Raw genomic sequence first — 22,762 nt, 5'->3', positions numbered from 1 at the left:
CAGTTTGATAAAAGCACGTACAATTAGATTGAAGCACATACAGTTAAATAGAAGCACATAAAGTTAGATAGAAGAACATTCAGTCAGATAGAATCACATACAGTCAGATAGAAGCACATATAGAAAGATAGAAGCACATACAGTTAGATAGAAGCACATACAACCAGATAGAAGCACATACAGTCAGATAGAAACACATACATTAGATAGAAGCACATACAGTCAGATACAAGCACATACAGTTAGATAGAAGCACATACAGTCAGATAGAAGCACATACAGTAAGACAGAAGCACATACAATTAGATAGAAGCACATAGAGTCAGACAGAAGCACATACAGTCAGATACGAGCACATACTGTCAGATAGAAGCACATACATTACATAGAAGCACATACACTTAGATTGAAGCACATACAGTCAGATAGAAGCACATACAGTTAGAGCGAAGCACATACAGTTAGATAGAAGCACATACATTAGATAGAAGCACATACATTTAGATTGAAGCACATACAGTCAGATAGAAGCACAAACAGTTGAATAGAAGCACACACAGTTAGATTGAAGCACATAACGTCAGATAGGTGCACATACCGTCAGATAGAAGTACATACAGTTAGATAGAGGTACATACAGTAAGATAGAAGAACATACAGTTAGATACATGCACATACTGTAAGATGCAAGCACATACTGTTAAATACAAGCACATACTGTTGGATAGAAGCGTATATTGTTAGATACAATCACATACAGTTAGATAGATTAGAAGCACATACTGTTAGATACAAGCGCATACTGTTAGATAGAAGCACACACAGTCAGATAGAAGCACATACAGTTAAATAGAAGCACATACAGTAAGAAAGAAGCACACTGGTAGATAAAAGCACATACAGTGAGTCAGATAAAAGTACATACAGTTAGATAGAAATACAAACATATGTACGATATTAGTACATACTCTACAGTTAGATATTCATTTTATACAGTTATATAAAGGTACACTTAGTTCAATAAAGATATCATGCAGTAAGTTAGAAGTATATACAGTTAGACAAAAACATATAAGTCAGATAGCAGCACAAACAGTTAGATAGGTGCGCATACAGTTAGATAGAATAATAAACAAGTTAAAAAGCTAGATAGAAGTACATGCGGTAAGATAGAAGTTAATAAAGGCATAGGGGTCATGCCAATAAACAATACCAAGGCTGTTCGCTTACCATGTTTAGAAGTTCAGCTGTCTTTTAAATTATCTGTATCTGTTAATTTAGTCATTGCATTATGTTTGAAGTACTGACACTCATACAGAGCGATCTGGTATCGCATCGATACCATCAAAGGTGAGTCATCACACTGTTTTGTGCAAACACACGCAAAAACGGTTACACGTTGTCAATAGACAAAACTCACCTTGAACATGCTTTATGATATGAATCGTGTACAATTAAATCCAATTATTGAACTGGTTAAACTACAGTTAATGCGTGACATAATCGTGTATCAACCACGTAATTCCACATAACGAGAGAACACTACCAGCAGACTGGCGCTATCGTACACAACATGCAGCGAAATGCCGATACCTTGCCGTCATTAACTACTCACGACGACATTGGCCGAGGTTTTCCAATCAATCCGATGATCGATGATCACTGTAGCAGACGTTTTTGTTTGGAAGAGACTGCCTTTAAATTAAAAAAATATTATAAAAGCGTAAAGTGTCGTCCCTGATTAGCCTGTGCGAAATGCACAGGCTAATCAGGAACGACACTTTACGCACACGCATTAACTTCTCACGACGAAATTGGGTGAGGATTTTCAATCAATAATTGATTCAAATCGATGATCGCGGAGGCAGACTACAAAGCAGGTGTTAGAGGGATGCGAGGCGAGATCAAAGGCGAAGACCCGTGAGTCATAGTGTCCTGTTATTGGATAAAAAAAACATGCCATGGCATTGAGTGCAACTGTCTAATGACGGCGTTATTGAGATTTGGGTTTGTCGGATGCAGGGAATTACGTGATAAACGATTACTGCCGCAAACGGACCATATGAACTTATTCAATAAAAATGTTTATAAAAAGATACGTTAAAGAAAGCACACCATTCAACTACAACTATTGTTCCATTATAACCAATTACCCGTTGATTTATTCGTTTAAAGTGATATTATGGGTATTTTTCACTGTTGAATTGAGCTGAAAAGAATTAAAGGGGCCTTTTCACAGATTTTGGCATTTTTTTAACTTATTCATTAAATGCTTTATATTGATAAATGTAAACATTGGATCGTAAAAGCTCCAGTAAAAAATCAAGAAAAAAATTAAAAAAAGGAAAAGAACATTGTCCGGATCTGGTTTCGAACCAGTGACTCCTGGAGTCCTGCCAGAGTCATGAAGTAAAAACGCTTTAGCCTACTGAGCTATTCCGCCGAGTACACATTCATGACGTATTTTATACCTTATATAAAATCTTCGTAGTTTCACAAAATTTAACGACAAAAACAGAACTCTCCAAATTATTCAATCGTTTCGCGTTGCAACGCTTTATAATTTTTAGGTTTTAAAATCGTCAAAAGATGCATATAATGGCTATATTAGAGCATGGTTAATGTTCAGTATTACTGTTTCCTCACAAATATCATAACTAAAACGAAAACTTACGAATCTGAAACAACTTTTTTCAATTTTGTCAATTTACCAAAGCGTGAAAAGATCCCTTTAACAGGTCAAAAGAGTTAGTTAAAATACGGTTTACTGACCAATTATCTGCAACTCATCTTGCTACCAGTTGTTTATAAAAATATATTTTATATTCGATATTTTACATGAATCAACAAGTCCCCTTAGCCGAAATGATCCGTAAAACAAAATACTGTCTTTGTGTCGTATGAACGAATCTGCAATAAAACTAAATTTAAGGTTCACATCGTACATGCATGATCAGTTGTCAAACGAAAGTACGGTTGATAATCAAATGTATTACTTTTTCTCTTTCCGGGATATTGTTTTAGTATGTTGATGCTGCATTAACAAATATAAGTGTATATGAAGTGAAAACACCAAAATAAACAACGGTTGCGACTGTTAGATGCCCATAATATCACTTTAAAAGTTGCTCAGCGCGGTTTCCAAGTTGATGGATATAACAGATCAATTACTGGGAATCCCCAGCACTCCGGTGTATTTAAATGTCAAGGCTCTGCTTAAAAACGTGCGCTATGAGCAGGTTTTGGCTGGAGATAAGTGTAAGCGACAATAAAATATGAGCCTCACTCTGGAAAAACAGGGCTTAAAGATTTCAGTTAACCCTTTGCATGCTGGGAAATTGTCGTCTGCTAAAATGTCGTCTGCAGAATTCCTAAAATTAGCATTCATTCGATTTTTTTTCAAAGAATACTATCAGAATAGCAAACAGAGTTTGGATCCTGATGAGACGCCACGTTTTGTGGCGTCCCATCTGGATCCAAACTGTTTGCAAATGCCTTTAAAATTCGGTTCCGGCGCTGAAAGGGTTAAGTGTCGTCCAAGACTAGCATGTGCAGTCCGCAGATGGGTGCAGGGCCTAAAGGGGCCTTTTCACAGATTTTGGCATTTTTTAACTTATTCATTAAATGCTTTATATTGATAAATGTAAACATTGGATCGTAAAAGCTGCAGTAAAAAATCAAGAAAAAAAATAAAAAAAGGAAAAGATCATTGCCCGGAGCAGGTTTCGAACTAGTGACCCCTGGAGTCCTGCCAGAGTCCTGAAGTAAAAACGCTCTAGCCTACTGAGCTATTTCGCCGAATACACACCCTTGACGTATTTTATACGTTATATAAGCAATCTTCGTAGTTGCACAAAATTTAACGACAAAAACAGAACTCTCCAAATTATTCAATCGTTTCGCGTTGCAACGCTTTATAATTTTTAGGTTTTAAAATCGTTAAAAGATGCATATAATGGCTATATTAGAGCATGGTTAATGTTCAGTATTACTGTTTCCTCACAAATATTATAACTAAAACGAAAATTTGCGAATCTGAAACAACTTTTTTCAATTTTGTCAATTTACCAAAGCGTGAAAAGATCCCTTTAATATACCGACAGGATTTATCGAGTATGCATCTTAAAAAATCAATTTGTGCCATGTTTTGATTAAACATGTATTTTTCTTTTCAACACAAGTAATCAGGGCGTAGGATCACGTGACTTTGTGGGGTTGCCAATTAAACGTTCATGCATGTTAACACATCGGTAAAACAATTTTTCTTTAAAATTTCAACTGGTGCATAAAAGACAGATTTTTATGCAGCTTACGGCAATTTCAAAAACATCATAATTATTTTATTAAATATACATGTGTTCTTGTTCAAAAATTATATTTTTACTGCAATCATGTATACGGTTATGCTTCACGCATTGAACGTGAAATTTGTCACCGATTTCAGGCGTATTTCTATACCTTAAGACATCGTCACAATCTGCAAAACTGTCTTTTATGCACTAAAGATGTTTGCAAATGTATTTCAACAAATTGAGACTTTTGCACAAATAAAGTTCTAAACGGTGTGTTTACATTCTGTCCAGCCCGTGTGTAAGCCCCTGAAACGCCGTTGATTCTGCACCCTTGAAATGCAAGTAGCAATACAAGTGCCATGATTATGAGCATAGTAAACGTCATCTTATAACATATATCGGGACAAGATCTCTCGAAGGTTATCTTCTCTAAGTAGGATTTCTGAGAGCAGGCTTTCATCTCCAACATTTCAGGCTTCTGTTGGATTTTGTGTCATGCTTAACAATTTTCTGTTTACCAATTATAACAGCGTGAAAAAGAACAACAATACCAACGTTATTTTTTATATTTAATTACTCCTAAATTTAAATGTAAAAAAATAAATTCAATATATCTTTTTTCAAATGCCGAAATCCAACGCAGTAATAAATTGTCATTGAACACAAGAACAAGAAAGAAATTGACAGAAATATAATAAAGCAACATACAGAAAGATAGACTCAGGATTCTATAATCATGAAGCGTTCTAATTGAAACATCTGGCCAGCGAATACTGGTATTTGGCCGCGCTGTATGAAAACGGGGCTTAATGCATATGCGTAGCGTCGTCCTTGATAAGACTGTGCAGTTAGCACAGGCTAATCAAGGACAATTCTTTACACGGTTTTTATTTTTTGTGGAAAGATAAGTCTGTTCTTAGCAAAATTTCAGTTTAGACGGAGTTGTCTATCCTGATTAACCTGTGCTAATCTTTGACGACACTTTGAGCGCATGCATTTAACCCCATTTTCCCAAAGCAAGGCTCATACATTTGTAAGAACAAAACAGTCATAAACAGCCTTTCTTTATTATCCACTGTATTGCATTCTTTGAATGAATTGCAAATAGTGTAATGTTACAATAAAACAACAAGCACAATTCTTCAATCCAGCGGTATTTATGAAACTATTAAGTAAAAAGGAAAATCCACAAAGAAATGTAATACAAATCGTCATGCTTTGCTTTGGATTATAGGTAAAATATCGGTAACAAAGATTTAAAATCACCTCTTCAAACCATGAATAATAATAATTAAGAAAACTTTGATGATTTTTAATGTGTCATGTTTTACAAGTGACCTAAATGAAACGGGTCAACAATGCCCGACTGTTATTTTTATTCCTGTGTATTCTCCAATTAAAGATCAACCCTCTACCTCTTAGATACACATGTTCACGCATGTATAATGCCTTAAAAAGTTTCAATAAATTTAAGACCTTTTTTACTAGATTCAAGTTTTAAAGCATCATTTCCAACCATTAGATACTGATGAGCAGCAAACTGCATAAAACCTGAACAGACTGAGAGCTACTTGCAGGCTGTTCTGGTTTTATGCTGTTTGCACATAGCAATTTTCACTTTGTTTCTGAGTGGGAAAGGGTTAAAATGCAAATAAAAACCCACAAATAAGCATAAGTAAAGAAAATGTTGGTCTATGTAATTATAGTTTTTTTATTTACTCTTTATCATAACAAGAGCACCGCATAACGGGTGCAACGCTCGGCTGCGAAAGGAAAGCTTGTCAGAATATTTTTTTTTAGAGGTCACAGTGACCTTGACCTTTGACCAAGTGACCCAAAAATGGGTGTAGCGTGTAGAACTCATCAATGTGCATATACATATGAAGTGACAAAGTTGTATGTGGAAGCACTTAAATTTTAGAGCCAATGTAAAGATTTTAGCATGACACAAGGACGGGGGACGACGAGATGGCTATGACAATACCTCGGGTTTTCTCCAAAAACAGCCAAGCTAAAAATGAATTTCACTGGCCATTGCACCAAATGTGAAAATAATAATATGTTTGATCACTTATAATTTAAAATTGATTATTGCAATTAAAAAATCTTGTCCATGTTTCACACTCCAACCGCAAAAACTGCTGCCTTTTAAATGAAAGCATTTAGTTTGGGTCTAATAATAGAGGTCATTATATAATTGTTGCATCTAGTTTGTGTTCCAGCGTATAAATGACTGAAGGCCCTTAGCCAATTATGAAAGACTTGACCTGTTGACCCAGTTTTTAACCCCCCTTTACCTAGACTCTTAATTGACCCTGATTTTGTTAAGATGAACAGTCTGACTATCTTTCATCACGATTGAGTCATAACAGTGACCTCTAGAGTTGAAACAATTTTTTTTAATAAAATTCATTTTAATTATTAAATACTTACCTGTTATCGTATGCTTATACTTTCCAAGGGGAAATAACTCATCCGGAATTTTAACTGGGAATCCGCCACCTCAATACCGTAATACAGGCCAGGTTAAACATAGTGCAATGCAACCTAGCCAAAAATCGGTAACCAACCCTCAATATTCTTTCAATATATATACAAAAATATTAATCGAATAGCGGGGTGGGAGGTGGGACTTACCGATAACAGGTAAGTATTTGATAATTAAAATGAATTTTATTTAAAAAAATTGTTTTAATGTCATAAATACTGACCTGTTATCGTATGCTGATTTTGCAGCTACGGTGGGAAGGTTCGTATATATTTTCCCAACACAGTAGAACCCATAAACAGGGTTATCAGCTAATGATATCAAGTAATCTTCGTTAAAACGGTATTAATTATGACTTCTCGGACAAAGTAATATATCTATGTCGTAAAGAAGACACTACCGTTAGTGAAACCACAACAAGCCCAAACGTATACAAATTGTATTGTTGGCACTTCAGAAAACGAAGATAAAAAGATGACAATGTGGTCGGATTCCTCCAGTAAACAGCTTAGAGCACGTCAAAAAGTGGGCTGTGATTAATATATGCCCACAAAACAGACAGAGCTCTTAATTCATGCGGTCAGATCCTAAAAAGGAATGAATCCTTAGATAGGATAAGATTAACTTTCCTTAGTCGAGGTCTAACCCCGAGAAATAGAAGCCGCAGACACATCTCCCCCCCTTTTTTTGGGGAAATGAAGAGTGTCTTTGAGAACCTCGAATGGACTTCTGACTAACACTGCTGAGATAGAACTTCAAAGCCCTGATTGCCCAAAGAAGTTTATCCTCATCTTCATGACTACCAGTTTAAGAAAACTTGGAAACTTGAAAACTTGAAGGTAGAAGCCATATAGAGGACTTGATATTAAGCAAGGAATCCTGGCTGACACAACAAAGTGAAAACGACAATAGATCCAACTGGAATTGGTCGTATTCAACAGAAAAAGCATGAATTTCACTTCTCCGTATGGTAAAAGCCATAATAAGAAGGAAAACCGTCTTAAAATTATATTGGAACTGTTAATAAGCCTGATGAAAAAGGTTCATAGGGAGCTCATTAAGCATCCCAACATGTTACACAAGTCAAAACCGCTTAAGAAGGTAAAGGAACTAAAAACATAGTGTTGACGTTCCATAGTTTGGATCAGTTCCAAAATAGGTAAGACAGCACAGAGTTGCGATGACTTACACAAAACAAGGTATACGAAAGCATAATCTCTATCCTTTGATGAAGAAAAGACAAATTTCTTATCATCAAGAAAAAGATGAGAAAAACCTCTATGTATCTATAATCTAGCAGAGTGATTAAGGTAATAACTTAACTATGCTCTCAATTACCCAGTCAAAAATGAATTTCCATAGAACCTTTATACAGTTCTGATGGAATTATTCTTGCACAAGTAACAAGGATTGAAACTCTAACAGAAAAACGTTCTTCTGTAGAGATAACTAAGTTATTAATGGCCAGACATGAAGTGGCACATGTTTGGATCAGTAAAAATATGTCTCAGTGAGATATGATATTTGACCTGTGAAGAAGTTTCCTGAAAATAATTGTACAGGAGACTTAAAAGGTCGTTGAACCATAATCCCATGGTTCATTAAGTATATTTCATGAAATTATGGTAAAAACTCAGTTATTGCAAAAACTCACCAAGAAGGCAAGATATTCCAGTTTATGTCAATGGACGAATGTATAACAATCGCACACCCTGCTGGATCGATTTCTGTGAACTGCATTGTTGACGTTGTTCAGCATACCGGTATACACTGCGATATACGATCGCATAACGCTAATAACTAGCGTTTGATGATAAACAACATTCTTTGATATTCTATGTACACCATGCAACTCGTCTGCAACTTCACTGCCGCGCATGCGCAATAACATTATTGAACCCAACGGAAAAATAATTCGAAAGAAAGATCTGCAGGACAAAACGTCCAACAGGGCGTTGAGACGACTGGTATGAGAAAGACGATAGAGAAAATTTGTTGTTCTTGCAAAGAACGAATAAGTTCCTGATTTCCAGTTACAAGGAGTGATAATATGATCACCTCCGTGTCTGTAAGTAAACCACGACCGATGTGTGATAGTTGAAACCATCACAAAGGAATCGTGAAAATGTGTTGTAAATGAAAAACAGCTAAAAAGAATTTTCGCTTTTCAAGATGTAGATGTGCAGGTGATATTCGTTAGGATACCACATAATTGAGAAAATCAAGATACGTTGTTCTATGTGATCGTCCATAACCTTATCTGCTCACATCTGTATAAGATGTAAGGAAGGTTGTGGTAGAATAAACTATATTCTTGCCAAGATAATCTTCTAGTCTAGACACCACTGAATAGTGGTAAATAATGACAAAAAGATGGAAATCTGTGTCATTAAATAATCCCGAGATTAATACAATTATCTTAAAAATAAAGCTGAAACGGACGTAAGAAAAGACGTCTCAGCAGAAGGACCGGTGACCGGACCGGTAAATACCGACCGGTGACCGGAACCATTTGTCAAGGATGGGTGGGCAAAGAAACCACGGCAAGCCGAACTTTCCCACTCCAAACACACTTGAAAATTGGTAGAATAGGACAGTGTTTAACACTTATAAGTTTATGACCTATCTACAGAATATAGCCTCTTCTTGAACCAATAACAGGCGCCTTTAAAATCCTGGATAATACAGGTCGCGAAGTCATCGATTTGCGAAGTACGGAAATATGATTGATAGTGGTACCTCCGGAATCGGAGGTGTGATGGCAGAAAAAGGTGAAAACCCTAGGGGTAACCTTAAGCGGGTCCACGCTTGCCGGTAGAATGCATGGAAGTCTTATATTCTGACTTGATTAATCCATTTACTTCAAGACTTCTAACCGGGACGAATTCCGAAAGGAATACGACCAGTTATAGGAAGACGGCCTGTTATGGCCAGAAGTGTAATAGAAGAATAACTTTAAGATGAGGTCCCTCCAGATCCTAGGATCTAAGATCTGAGTTCAATAGGTCCTAAGCCATCTACAAGACTGTAGCCGCTATGCGGTCAATCTGATAGGCAATCCTATGTATCAGAACTCTTGTTGATTCCAGTAGCTTGAAAATATGCACTGCCGTAGGAGCAATAGAAAAGCAGAAGTCGATACAAATGTCGTCTTGCTAATCCTGCTAGCGTCATAAATGTGTCCCAACTGTTCCGTGACACTGACTGCAAAGTCTGTAGCCGACAGGTAAAGGCGGTTAAAACAATTCATCCATCGGGTCTCGAACATAAATTAATAGAGGTCAAATAGTAATGTTCGACCTCAATGCTAGTCTCCGAGCCCACTTCAGCCGATCTATCTGCAAGACCAGTAGTCTGCATGTAGCCGGTTGAGATAGAAGTACAAATAACAGATATAGCATGATTTGGTAACCGTCGCCAGTAGAACATCAGTATTGAAAAACACAAAAAGTCATGTAGATTGTTGAATCCATAAAATATAGTATTCAATACAATCATAGCCAGGGGTATACAACTATGTAATGTAGACGATACCCGTGATACTAAAAATTGACCGATGAAAACACAGTGGAATACCGGTAATTGGTAAGTGGTGACCGAACCGGACCGGCCAATGACCGGTAACTGTAGCCCGGTGAACGGACCAGTCATAATATGACCGGTGACGTTACCAGTTAAAGACCGAACAAGAGCACCGCCTTGCGGGTGCAGACCGCTCATCTATTTTCTTTTTAAAGGTGAAGGGACTCTCATTTTCAATCACAAAGGAGGGAGGGGTGGAGTGAAGAGCGGTGCATTGTGTGGGGGTGAGGACATTTATTACATTTTCTTCCAAAAATGCGAAAAAAAGGAAAAAAACACGGGGGTGGGGGGGGGGGGGGGGGGGGGGGGGGGGGGGGGGGGGTGGGGGGGTGGGGGTGACTCTTGGGTGCGATGGTTGGACGGTATTTCAAACATAAAATAATAAAAATAAATATTTGTGTTTTCTAACCGTTTCATAAAAAAAAATTGGGGGGGGTGAGGTGGGGGGTATAGTGTGAGGGTGTGGTGGTCATTTGTGAGATGATCTTAAAAAAAAAAAAAAAATAGGGGGGGGTTGGGGGGGGGGGCACGGGCGATGGTTTGAGTGGAGTCTATTGTGGTATGTCAGGTAAGAGTAGTTTTGTCAAAGTATCAATCAAATCTAATCATAAATAAAGAAGTTATGGCAATTTTAATGAAATTTAATAATTTGACCTTGAGAGTCAAGGTCATTCAAAGGTCAAGGTAAAATTCAACTTGCCAGGTACAGTAACCTCATGATAGCATGAAAGTATTTGAAGTTTGAAAGCAATAGCCTTGATACTTAAGAAGTAAAGTGGATCGAAACACAAAATTTAACCATATATTCAAAGTTACTAAGTCAAAAAAGGGCCATAATTCCGTAAAAATGACATCCAGAGTTATGCAACTTTTCCTTTTACTGTACCCTTATGATAGTTTGCGAGTGTTCCAAGTATGAAAGCAATATCTATGATACTTTAGGGGTAAAGTGGACCAAAACACAAAACTTAACCAAACTTTCAATTTTCTAAGTATAAAGGGCCCATAATTCCGTCCAAATGCCAGTCAGAGTTACATAACTTTGCCTGCACAGTCCCCTTACGGTAGTTAGTAAGTGTTGCAAGTATGAAAGCAATAGCTTTGATACTTAAGGAATAAAATGGACCTTAACACAAAACTTAACCAAAATTTTCAATTTTCTAAGTATAAAAAGGGCACATAATTCTGTCAAAATGCACGCCAGAGTTATCTAACTTTGCCTGCCCAGTCCCCTCATGATAGTAAGTAAGTGTACCAAGTTTGAATGCAATAGCATTGATACTTTCTGAAAAAAGTGGACCTAAACGCAAAACTTAACCAAAATTTTCAATTTTCTAAGTATAAAAAGGGCACATAATTCAGTCAAAATGCACGCCAGAGTTATCTAACTTTGCCTGCCCAGTCCCCTCATGATAGTAAGTAAGTGTACCAAGTTTGAATGCAATAGCATTGATACTTTCTGAAAAAAGTGGACCTAAACGCAAAACTTAACCGGACGCCGACGCCGACGCCAAGGTGATGACAATAGCTCATAATTTTTTTTCAAAAAATAGATGAGCTAAAAATGGTGGAATCCATATGGTCTGTTATCAATGTCAAGCACTGCTCGGAAAAGAAGATCATGCCAAAAAATCCAATCCGATGGCGATGAGACATCACTTATTCTGACCGGTGATCAGTGATCGGTGATATGACCGATGAATGGTGACCGATGTCCGGTGATCGGGACCGGTATAATATAACTGCGTCAGAATGGAAATATCTGGTGCAGAAGAATGACCATCCACGAAGTCATCTGATAATGTTAACCGGAAAAACAACGGTAGATTATCAGTATTAATAGGCATAAGTGTCCTTGTAGTCGTAGTGGAGAAAAGAACAGCTTATCCCGAAGCCTGAATGTTAAACGAACTAGTGTTCGTATACAACTACGGCTCGGTGACTGCAACATGTGTGGATGCCATAAGAATAACCATCACACGTGGAATGGAGACATGATATTCCTAAAGGAATAAAATGGAGAACGTCGATATGACCAGTAGGTTCATTAACGCCTACGTGAGAAGTGGCGACATCCATATAACTTCGATGCCGAAATATTGTTCAGCTACGCTGGAAATATTGTCTTCTACAATATTGTCTCCGTGAGCATTGACATGATCGCTTACGAGCGTATCAACGCCGAGAACTGCTCAATGAAGGAGAGGTATGTTCGATAACTATCCAGTGGTGCTCAATGCAGTCCGCTGATGTCTACGTGAAGGTTGACGACGTCCTCGTTTCCTGCGATGTCGAGATCTTGATCGGCCGAGATGTGGATCGGCTGCGATGAGACCGAGATCTTCTAGAATAACGTCTCCGTGAGTGACGACGTGATCGCTTACGAGAGCCGCGACGATGAGAACTGCTCGACGAAGAAGAGCGTGTCCGATGTCTAATCCTTGATGAAGACGATGTATTCAACGAAGAATAGGAGAATAATTCAATGAAGAAGACCGAGTTCTTCTTCTTGACCGGTGACTGGTGTTATCGGTGGCAGGCCTAACTGATGACTGTTGACCGGTGACCGGAGCGGTGATCAATGACCGGACCGGTGACCGGACCGGACCGTTGACATGACCGGACCGGTGACATGACCGGTGACCGGACCGGACCGGTGACATGACCGGTGACTGGACCGGACCGGTGATCAATGACCTGACCGGTGACATGACCGGTGACCGGACCGGACCGGTGATCAATGACCGGACCGGTGACATGACCGGTGACCGGACCGGTGACATGACCGGTGACCGGACCGGACCGGTGATCAATGACCGGACCGGTGACATGACCGGTGACCGGACCGGACCGGTGACATGACCGGTGACCGGACCGGTGATCAATGACCGGACCGGACCGGTGACATGACCGGTGACCGGACCGGCCGGTCAGACGTCGATCAATGGTCCGTGATCAACGTCCCCGATGACGTACCGGTCATATCATGACCAGTGTTGTCACCGGATAATGACCGTATGGCGGATGCCAAATGGTCCGGCATTGGTCGATGTCCTTGACCAATGCCATCGGGCAAAGACCGGCTGACGGGTGTCGCCATATGGTCTGATGTTGACCGACTGTCTAAGAGACTTAGCATAGTACGGTCGCGATCGTGCCCGATACCCGGTGACTGATACTGCAACTATCATCCATGATCTGCGAAGTCACCGGGTATTTATCCACTCTTGTTTCTGCGACCATCATGTAGTCGAATATATGAAAAACAAGAGCAAAGCATATTCAACCATAAACTGGTCACAGACCAGATTATCATACGGCACATAAAATCATTATTTGACCATAATGAAAATTATAATAATACTGCCGTAGATCATAAATTAAACAAAAGTTTAATTCAAAACAGATGAAAAATAAAATGACGATCAATTAGATTGTCATACGGAACGTTAAAATCATTATTGCACACAATGGCAAATGATAAACAATCTGTCAATAGAAGAACACGCTTTGCACGATCTCGTAACACATTAGAAGAACATGCTTTGCACGTTCTAGCAATGTATTAGAAGAGCACGTTTTGCACGTGGTCGTTCGCGCCTGAAAACACCCAGCATGGTAGAAATAAACCATTGTTCGATAAAACAAGCATGGCTTACCTTTTACAAATGAAACAAAATCCATTAAATCCACACAAATTAATCCGAATGAGAAACAAAAAGATAAATAACACAATTTATCTATTCAAAACCCCAATCAACCAAGTGAAAAACAATATTTTAATTCAGAGCCGTAAAAGACACGTATACACCTGGTTGATCCGGAAAGAATATTGAGGGTTGGTTACCGATTTTTGGCTAGGTTGCATTGCACTATGTTTAACCTGGCCTGTATTACGGTATTGAGGTGGCGGATTCCCAGTTAAAATTCCGGATGAGTTATTTCCCCTTGGAAAGTATAAGCATACGATAACAGGTCAGTATTTATGACATTAAAACCAAGGTTATATAAGATTTGACTCTTATTATGACTAGGGCCCTAGTTTGTGGGCACCATATGACTTAGATTAAGATTCCACCAATATATTGTTAAGATAAACAATCAGACGAGTTTTAAAGATGCCCTCAAGAGTTGTTAAAGATAAAAGTTAACACATGATGCCAAACATAGACTGACCACTAAAACTCAGCAAGAGCATTTGGTGCTCAGGTGAGCTAATTATTAAATAAAGGATTTCTTTGTAAAATGAGGAAAATGAGGCCTAATGCATGTACATTAAGGGTTGTTCCAGATTAGCAGTATGCAAACGCTAATAGGGATGACTGTTGTTATAGCTTTTTTTGAAAAGGAAGTCTCTTTTCAATGCAAAATGTAATGCAGGGAGCAAGTGTCGTTCCTGGGCCCATATTCACCAAACAATTCATAGACTTAAGTCTAAGAATAAAGAAAACTCTTTAAATTAGAATATTCAAGAATTTGTTTAATTTTGAGTCAAACACTGCAGTAAACATCTCTATCTATATTATTCTTCATATAGAACATTTTGTTAATGACATAATCACCAGTGGAGGCCTGTATATATTCAAAAACTTAACACATTTTTCTTGGTTCTAAGTCTATTCTTTATTCTTAAGTCTAAGAATCGGTTGGTGAATACGGGCCCAGGATAAGCCAGTGCATAGGACGATATATGCACATAAATTAAGCCCCAATTTCCCAAAACACGGCTCATTTCAACCCCTGGGACAATCATAAAGGCAGAGCAATCTATGTAAATCTACAGTTTAAATAGTGAATTGCTTTATTCTTATTACATGAAATTGCCTAAAATTTAATCACAAAGCAAGAAAAACATAATGGCATATGGAATCCCTGGCTTTGCACATCCAGCTGTTTTAAGTCGGACTCGACAGTTGATCATGGATGGAATACAGGAGTGTCCTGAACACAATCTGGCATGTCTGGCGAAGGTTTGCTACAACAGCTTGGTATCCGCCATGAGTCGGGTGATGTTCCCGGTGTAGGGATTGCTAGTGGACAGCTTGCTAAGGCCCTGAAATACAACAAGAGATGTGTTTGTCAGAAACACAATACCCCCTACTGCACCGCTTTTATTGATTAATTTTTTTATTATATCCCTTAACAAAAATTACTTCCCTTGTAAAAATTATCTGTAACTGCCAAATGATAAATAGAATTTTTCTCCCTTTGAGGCTTGTTACTTCCCTTGGAAAAATTTTACCTTTGACCTTGAAGGATGACCTTGACCTTTCACCACTCAAAATGTGCAGCTCCATGTGATTATACACATGCATGCCAAATATTAAGTTGCTATCTTCAATATTGCAAAAGTTATGGCCAATGTAAAAGTTTTCAGATGGACTGACAGACAGTTCAAATGCTATATGCCACCCTACCAGGGGCATAAAATTGAGCCTCTGCCGGGTCTTTGAAAATAAGGCTCAAGCATAAGTGTAAATTGGTCTCAGATAAGGCATGACTTTCCACTTTTAATATTATATCAACCAGTTTCACATCTTATTATTGGATGCTTTTAAAGTTATGAAAAAATAGTCATCCGAGTGGTCAGTCAAACAAAAAGTAGCCGATGAAATGCATTTAATGTTATCTGTACATGTTCAAGATAAACATATTCATAATAGTAATATTACAAGGAAAACAAAGTAAAGCATGTGATTAAAAATCATCATTTATTAAAAACAAAAACACATCAAAAACTCCTATGAAGTCATAAGAAAATAGCCTTAAATGCAAAGTCTCCTGTTTTTCAATTATTCATCTCTTTTACTTTGAGCTTTGCAAGAAACAAAATCCAACAGAAGCCCGAAAATGACAATCAATAGTAATTCTATATGAAACAGCTCTAAACAAAAGTTTTAAATATAAAAAAAGACTAACTTTAACCATTAAGAGTGACAGTGCGCATTAGAAAATAACTGACTAATGTCGACTGCTAAACTGGTTTAATTTCCTCAAATACTCCCTAATGTTACCCTGATTGGTTTGAAGCTGCCTGATGGTGGTTCATACGCCTTGGGGCAGAAAAGAGGGCAGAGTTTGAGCCAGATCAGGTCTGGATCGATGTCAATCAGCCCCCGGCAACACTCTATACATGCCTGGCGGAGGAACAGTAAGGAGAAAAAAAATTGTATGAGTACATATGACCAACACTCTTGGAAAACAGGGCTTATTGCTTGTGCCTTGAGTGTCCAGGGGGGGTTTCCAGCCATTTTGGGAAAAAGAGTCTGGTCAAATTGGGATTTTTTTAATCGATAAAAGTGGCAAAATTGGGATTTTTTATCGACAAAAAGGACCAAATTGGGATTTTTTTATCAACAGATATTGACACAACATGTCTTTTCTTGGCCATTTTGGATATAAATCACATTAATTATGGTTATATATTTTGTAGGTTGTTTATTTTTTTTTTGAGATATAGAGTCTAATAATCATAAGTCATAAGAGACTTCTTTCTAAAAAAAATTTATTGGGATTTGGAAATTGTGATTATTATCCCCCGCCAAAGGCGGAGGGATATTGTTTAGACGTTGTCCGTCCGTCCTTCCGTCCGTCCGGCACTTTTGTGTCCGGAGCCATATCTTGGAAGTGCTTTGGCCGATTTCATTGAAACTTGGTATGAGTATATATATGGATAAGAGGATGATGCACGCCAAATGGCATTTTACACCATCCGTAAATAACGGAGTTATGGCCCTTTGTATCTTGAAAAAATGCTTACATCTGTGACAAAGCTTTAGTTTGGCGGGGGATATCAATTCAACGAATTTGCTTGTTTTTTATAATTTTAGTTTGGGAATGGGTCCGTTTGCTTTAGGATCAGGTCTGTCTTTTTTACATAGCAGAAAACCCCCCTGGTGTCATCCTAGATAAGCCTTAAGGCCCATGCATTAAGCCCTGTTTTCTGAGAGCAGCTCCCTACATACCTGGAGGGTAATTATACAAAGTAGGAACAAGAATTACGTACATATATGAGCAGCCCTCATAGAAAATAGGGTTAAACCCGTTACTACTTAGATACGGAAAATCATCTGTTGAGCAGCAAACAGCATAAAACCTGAACAGACAGTGATTTACTCGCAGGCTGATCTGGTTTTATGCTGTTTGCACATAGCCATTTTCACTTTTCTTCTAAGCGGGAAAGGGTTAACACACATAACAAAACAACATACCTTCTGTAAAGTGCTTGGCTGTCGGCTATGTAGGTAAGGGAGGCAACTTGTGGTGATCAAGTCCAGATTACTTCCCTTGATACATGCCTGAAAACAAGATTGGCTAATATATAGATTCAATAATAGAGACTCGATATCACAGATCAGCACCTAAAAATTAGGTTCAAAATTTTATTATTTTGCTTAATACTTCTAAAATCAAAATAAATCTCATTCTCTTTAACTAATTCCTGAGCTGCACTCACTCTCGGAAAACAGGGCTTACATCATGTGCTTTAAGTGTAGTTCCAAATCAGCCTATGCTGTATGCACAGGCTAATCTGGGACAACTGTTTCTGCATAGACTTGATTTAACTTTGGAAGAGACTTTGTTTAACTTTAAAATCCACCAAGGCAGAAAATGTAGTCTAATATGGGACGATACTTAATGCACATGCATTAAGCCCTATTTTCCTAAAACAAGGCTCACCATTTGAGCAATGGAGCTGATGTTGTTCAATATGGCAAGCTGCAGTTTATAGTTGACAGTGAACTGGTACGATGCCCCAGCATGTACGCTGATCTCAGATTGGTTCTGGAGAAATGAAGCCAGCTTGGGTAGCACATCCTTTGTCACCCGATGCTTCACAAAGTCTCCTGAGCAGCGGGCCACTGTGCAAAGTACGTCTATGGCCTGAAATCAGAAAATATGTAAACTAAAATGTGAAAAGAGTTTTGTGAAATGTCAGTCATGAAATGGAAAAAGTAAGTCTTACAAATGTGAAACATGAAAGTTGAAAATGGGAAATATGACATATCAACTGTGAAACACATAATGAAATGTGAAACATGAGTCTTGAAAAATGTGAAACATCAACCTTGTAAAGGGAAACATTAGATATGAACTGTGAAACACTAGTCTTCAAAAGTAATAAATTATAAATGAAATGTGAAACATGAACCTTGAAAACGAGGACATGATTTATTTAGTGTGAAACAGGAGTCTTGAAATATGAAAACTGAGTCATAAAATTGTTAAATCATAAGTCTTAAAAAGTGTGAAACATGAACCTTGGAGGGGGAACCATGAGATATCAATTGTGAAACACCAGTCTTAAAATATAAGAAATTATTTGTGACACATGAACATTGAAAATAAAAACATGATTTATTAACTTGAAGCATAAGTTTTGAATAGTGAAAAATGAGTCTTCAACTGTGATACTTGAATCCTTAACCCTTTCCCACTTAGATACGTATTTTGACGCATTTGTAGTGACTAGTCCCTTACAAAGTTACATTCAATTAAAAACCTTTTTTACTAAATTCAAGTTTTTAAGGCTTCATTTCCAACCCGTAGTTACTGAAGAACAGCAAACAGCATAAAACATGAACAGACTGCTAGTTACTCCCAGGCTGTTCTGGTTTTATAGTGTTTGCTAATAGCCATTTCCACTTTGCTTCAGAGTGGGAAAGGGTTAAATGTGAGAAACAAGTGTTGAAATGTGAAACATGAGCCTCCAAGAGATTAATTAGTCAAGAAATGTGGAACATAAGTCCTGAAATGTGAAACATGATCCTTGAAATATAAAACATGATCATTGAAATGTGAAACACAAGTCTTTACATGAGAAAAATGAGTCTTGAAAAATGCAGAACATGAACTTTAAAAAGGTACATACAAGTCCTGAAATGTAGAACAACCGTCTTGCTTATGTGAAACACAGGTGTCAAAATAATGATATGTGACTTCTCCTTAAAAAGGGAACACACTTAAAGCCCAAGTCTCACTATTGCCGGTAGAGCCCCAGTCCATCCTGTTTTTTTTACGCCGAACCGGGATGATTCGTAGAATTTTTTTAACGCGGTCACACTTTTTCCCGGTGCCGCCCCGGATGATGCCTGTCAACAGCCTTGCAGAGTCCCAGTCAACCCTGGTCTGGCTACGGTTTATCCCAGTGAAGCCCTGGCAAAGCCCCTGTTGTCGCTCGTAATGCCACGGTTGAGTCCCGGTGAAAGCAGGCAGCATCCCGACACAGCCCTGGTATACCGGAACTCCGCCGGCATTCACCGGGGCGTTTCCGTAACACTGCTGGGGTATGTATGGGCCCAGGTGGAGCTACGGTGCTGTCTGGGTTGTTCCCGGTGCTGCGCCGGTCCTTCCCGGCTCATGCCGGAAGTATTAAACATTTTAATACTTTCCCGGTGGAGGCAGGGTTGCCCCCGGTTCATCCTGGTAGTCCCCAGTGAATCCGGTATTATAGTGAGACTAGGCCTTAAAGAAGTTAACCTTTTTAGAAAATATGGTTCAAGATATTTCACTTAAATGACTCAGCATATTTAAACATTTTACATTTTGTGAATTGAACAAGAGATGTGTTTGTCAGAAACACAATGCCCCCTACTGCCCTGCTTTGAAGCCATACATTTGGCCTTTGACCTTGAAGGATGACCTTTACCTTTCACCACTAAAAATGTGCAGCTCCATGAGAAACACAGGCATGCCGAATATCAAGTTGCTATTTTCAATATTGCAAAAGTTATTGAAAAAGTTTAACCAAGATTAAAGTTTGTGACAGACACATACAATGACAGACAGACAGGCGAAAAACAATATCCCCCCCCCCCCCCCCCATCATTCAATCCAGGGGCATAAAAACAAAGAAACACAGATGAGCAAGCAAGCAACGCTAATATTCACTTTAACTTTGCCCCACCAACCTTAATGGTGACCAGCTTCTCTTCATCTGCAAAGCACAGACTAAATGGAGGCCAGATCTTGTGAATCAGTGGAAGTAACTCATCTGCAACAAAAAACAGGGGATGTTACTCATCTGGAAACAACAAACAGGGGAAGTTAGTCATTTGGAAACATCAAACAAGGGAAGTTACTCGTCTGGAAACAACAAACAGGGGAAGTTACTCATTTGGAAACAACAAACAGGGGCAGTTACTCATCTGCAACAACAAACGATGAAAAAATTTATCTAGAACAACAAACAGCAGCTACACTTTGCTCTTTGAAAAGACTTTTGGAAATTATTTGGACTCCCTAAAAAACAATCTTTATAAGCTAAAAAAATCTATCATTAACAACCTGTCAAATTCCTACCGTCCCCTTCTTTCCTCTACATGTATATGCATATTGAGAGAAATCCCTTTGCATACAGGAATTTCTGAATTCCAGTTACAGAACACCTTAAGGGGTAAATTGCTTTGTGTTTGTTAATTTAACTTAACCAGTCACCACTAAGATTCGTATTTTGACGCATTTGTAGTCCCTTAGAAAGTACATTTAATTATAGACCTTTCTTGCTTGATTCAATTTTTAAAGGCTTCATTTCCAACCCTAAGATACTAATGAGCAGCAAACAGCATAAAACCTAAACAGGCTGCTATACACTTACAAGCTGTTCAGGTTTTATGCTGTTTGCACATAGCCATTTTCACTTTGCTTCTAAGCAGGAAGGGGAAAGCTGGAACTACTAGATGCAATTATACTCAATTTAATAATTTGACATCATATGAGTAGTCTGAAGTTAAAGTCTCTATAACGCTCAAAATCAACGAAAATTTCATTAAGTATTTCGTAAAATAAAGTTAACACCTTAACAATCAGTGTTCCTTGTAGCAATAGCCAAAATTTCAATGCTAGATGTGGTATGATTACATAGATTTTTGTAGATACAAAATGCTTGTTTTTATTTATTTGTGGTCACAATTAATTCCTGCGAATATATCTTTTCATACGACACACGAACACCATGTTAGTGTTCATGTGTTGTATGAATAGATATGCAAAACAATAATAACAAGACTATTGCCAAGCAATATAGTCCCCTACCGGCTCCACCATTGTCAGAAATTCCACCATTGTCAGAATTTGTTTGTTGTTGTTGCCATAGCAACCAGAATTTTTTGACATAGGAACAAAATGAAATTACTTGCATGATGTCCATATTGCCATCTATCCATGTTTCAAGTTTCATGAAAAAATATTAAGAACTTTTAAAGTTATCGCAGGATCCAGAAAAGTGTGACAGACAGACAGACAGACAGACAGACAGACAGACAGAGTGCAAACCATACGTCCCCTCCGGTGAAACCGGTAGGGGACAAAAACGAGCATTTTGTATCTACAAACATCTATTTTACCAGACCACATCTGGCGTTGGGATTTCGGCAATTGCCATAGGGAACACTGAAGTTTATTTTACAATCAATTGTACAAAATCTACGTTTATTTTGAGTAGAAATGTTAATTTAATTACATTGACATTTCATACTTTGTAGTTGTAAACAACAAATTATGTGATACTTACAAATATAGACTGTTTTTTTTGTTTGTCTTTTTTTAAATTGACAATTCAGAACCGTACAGTGTTTAAACAGTGGCCTTGAGTTTTCATGTGCAAAGCTTTTAAAATGTTAGATACATATACCATCATGGAATGCCATGTTTGAATACATTTTTAAAAAAGGTATAAAAAAATGTTTACACATAGGTTTAAACATTTTCCATTTTAAACCAATATAATACACCTATTTGCCTATGAAAGATGATGAAGTAAAAGTAAATGATTCTTCTGGCATACAGGGTCTTTGGACAAAATAATACAAATTAAAATATTTCAGGCTACATGTTTAAAATAATAATAATTATAATGTCAATGAACACGGGATCAGGCCCCCTCATATATTTCTGGTTTGCCCAACATTTACACATGAAGTACTGAATGACCAAATAAGATCAGCTGTGGTAGGCCAAATACTATTCAAAGGCTCTGATTGCCCCACCCTGATGTTTGTCCAGAGCGAGACAGGTATGGCTGATGGTGTCCAGGACCAGTAGTCTGAGCTGAGGTCTAGGGGAGGACAGGATGTGTTTACATCGCAACATCACCTCCCGCACTGCCACCACGTGCCCGGGCAGGGGTAGCGCGACCTCTGGGGGGTCAGTGGGGTCAAGGTCATCTTGGGTCGGCCTGAAATAAGATGGGAAGGTAGGGGTCACAACCTTAAAAGCTCTAAGCCTTAAATTTTGTTTATGTATGACTTAAAGATTTACCAACATAAAAATGTGTGATATCTTTGCTAAAATTCACCATTATTATAAAGATGCAATTACATAGTCTCGTTCTAATTAAAGTCACTATCACGCTCACCAATACATACGGCCACTGTATTATGCTATATAAAAACATTTGACA

General features: G+C 38.1%; 1 protein-coding gene across 1 annotated transcript in view; it reads right to left on the bottom strand.

Annotated features, from left to right (window-relative positions):
* Positions 1-15,145: 15,145 nt before the first annotated feature.
* The window catches only part of LOC127881932 (TELO2-interacting protein 1 homolog), a 68,425-nt gene continuing 60,808 nt past the window's right edge, over positions 15,146-22,762 (bottom strand). Inside the window, exons 18-23 of the mRNA XM_052430159.1 lie at positions 22,350-22,537; positions 20,274-20,356; positions 18,043-18,246; positions 17,574-17,660; positions 16,377-16,499; positions 15,146-15,415 (exon numbers count right to left, since the gene is read on the bottom strand). Coding sequence (XP_052286119.1) covers positions 15,338-15,415; positions 16,377-16,499; positions 17,574-17,660; positions 18,043-18,246; positions 20,274-20,356; positions 22,350-22,537 — 763 coding nt within the window. The 3' untranslated portion in view covers positions 15,146-15,337. The remainder of the gene's footprint in view (positions 15,416-16,376; positions 16,500-17,573; positions 17,661-18,042; positions 18,247-20,273; positions 20,357-22,349; positions 22,538-22,762) is intronic.

This window comes from Dreissena polymorpha, chromosome 5 (genome assembly GCF_020536995.1).
Source record: "Dreissena polymorpha isolate Duluth1 chromosome 5, UMN_Dpol_1.0, whole genome shotgun sequence".
Classification (NCBI taxonomy): Eukaryota; Metazoa; Mollusca; class Bivalvia; order Myida; family Dreissenidae; genus Dreissena; species Dreissena polymorpha.
Note: the sequence above shows the minus strand (reverse complement) of the source record. Positions and strands in the feature narration are given on the sequence as shown.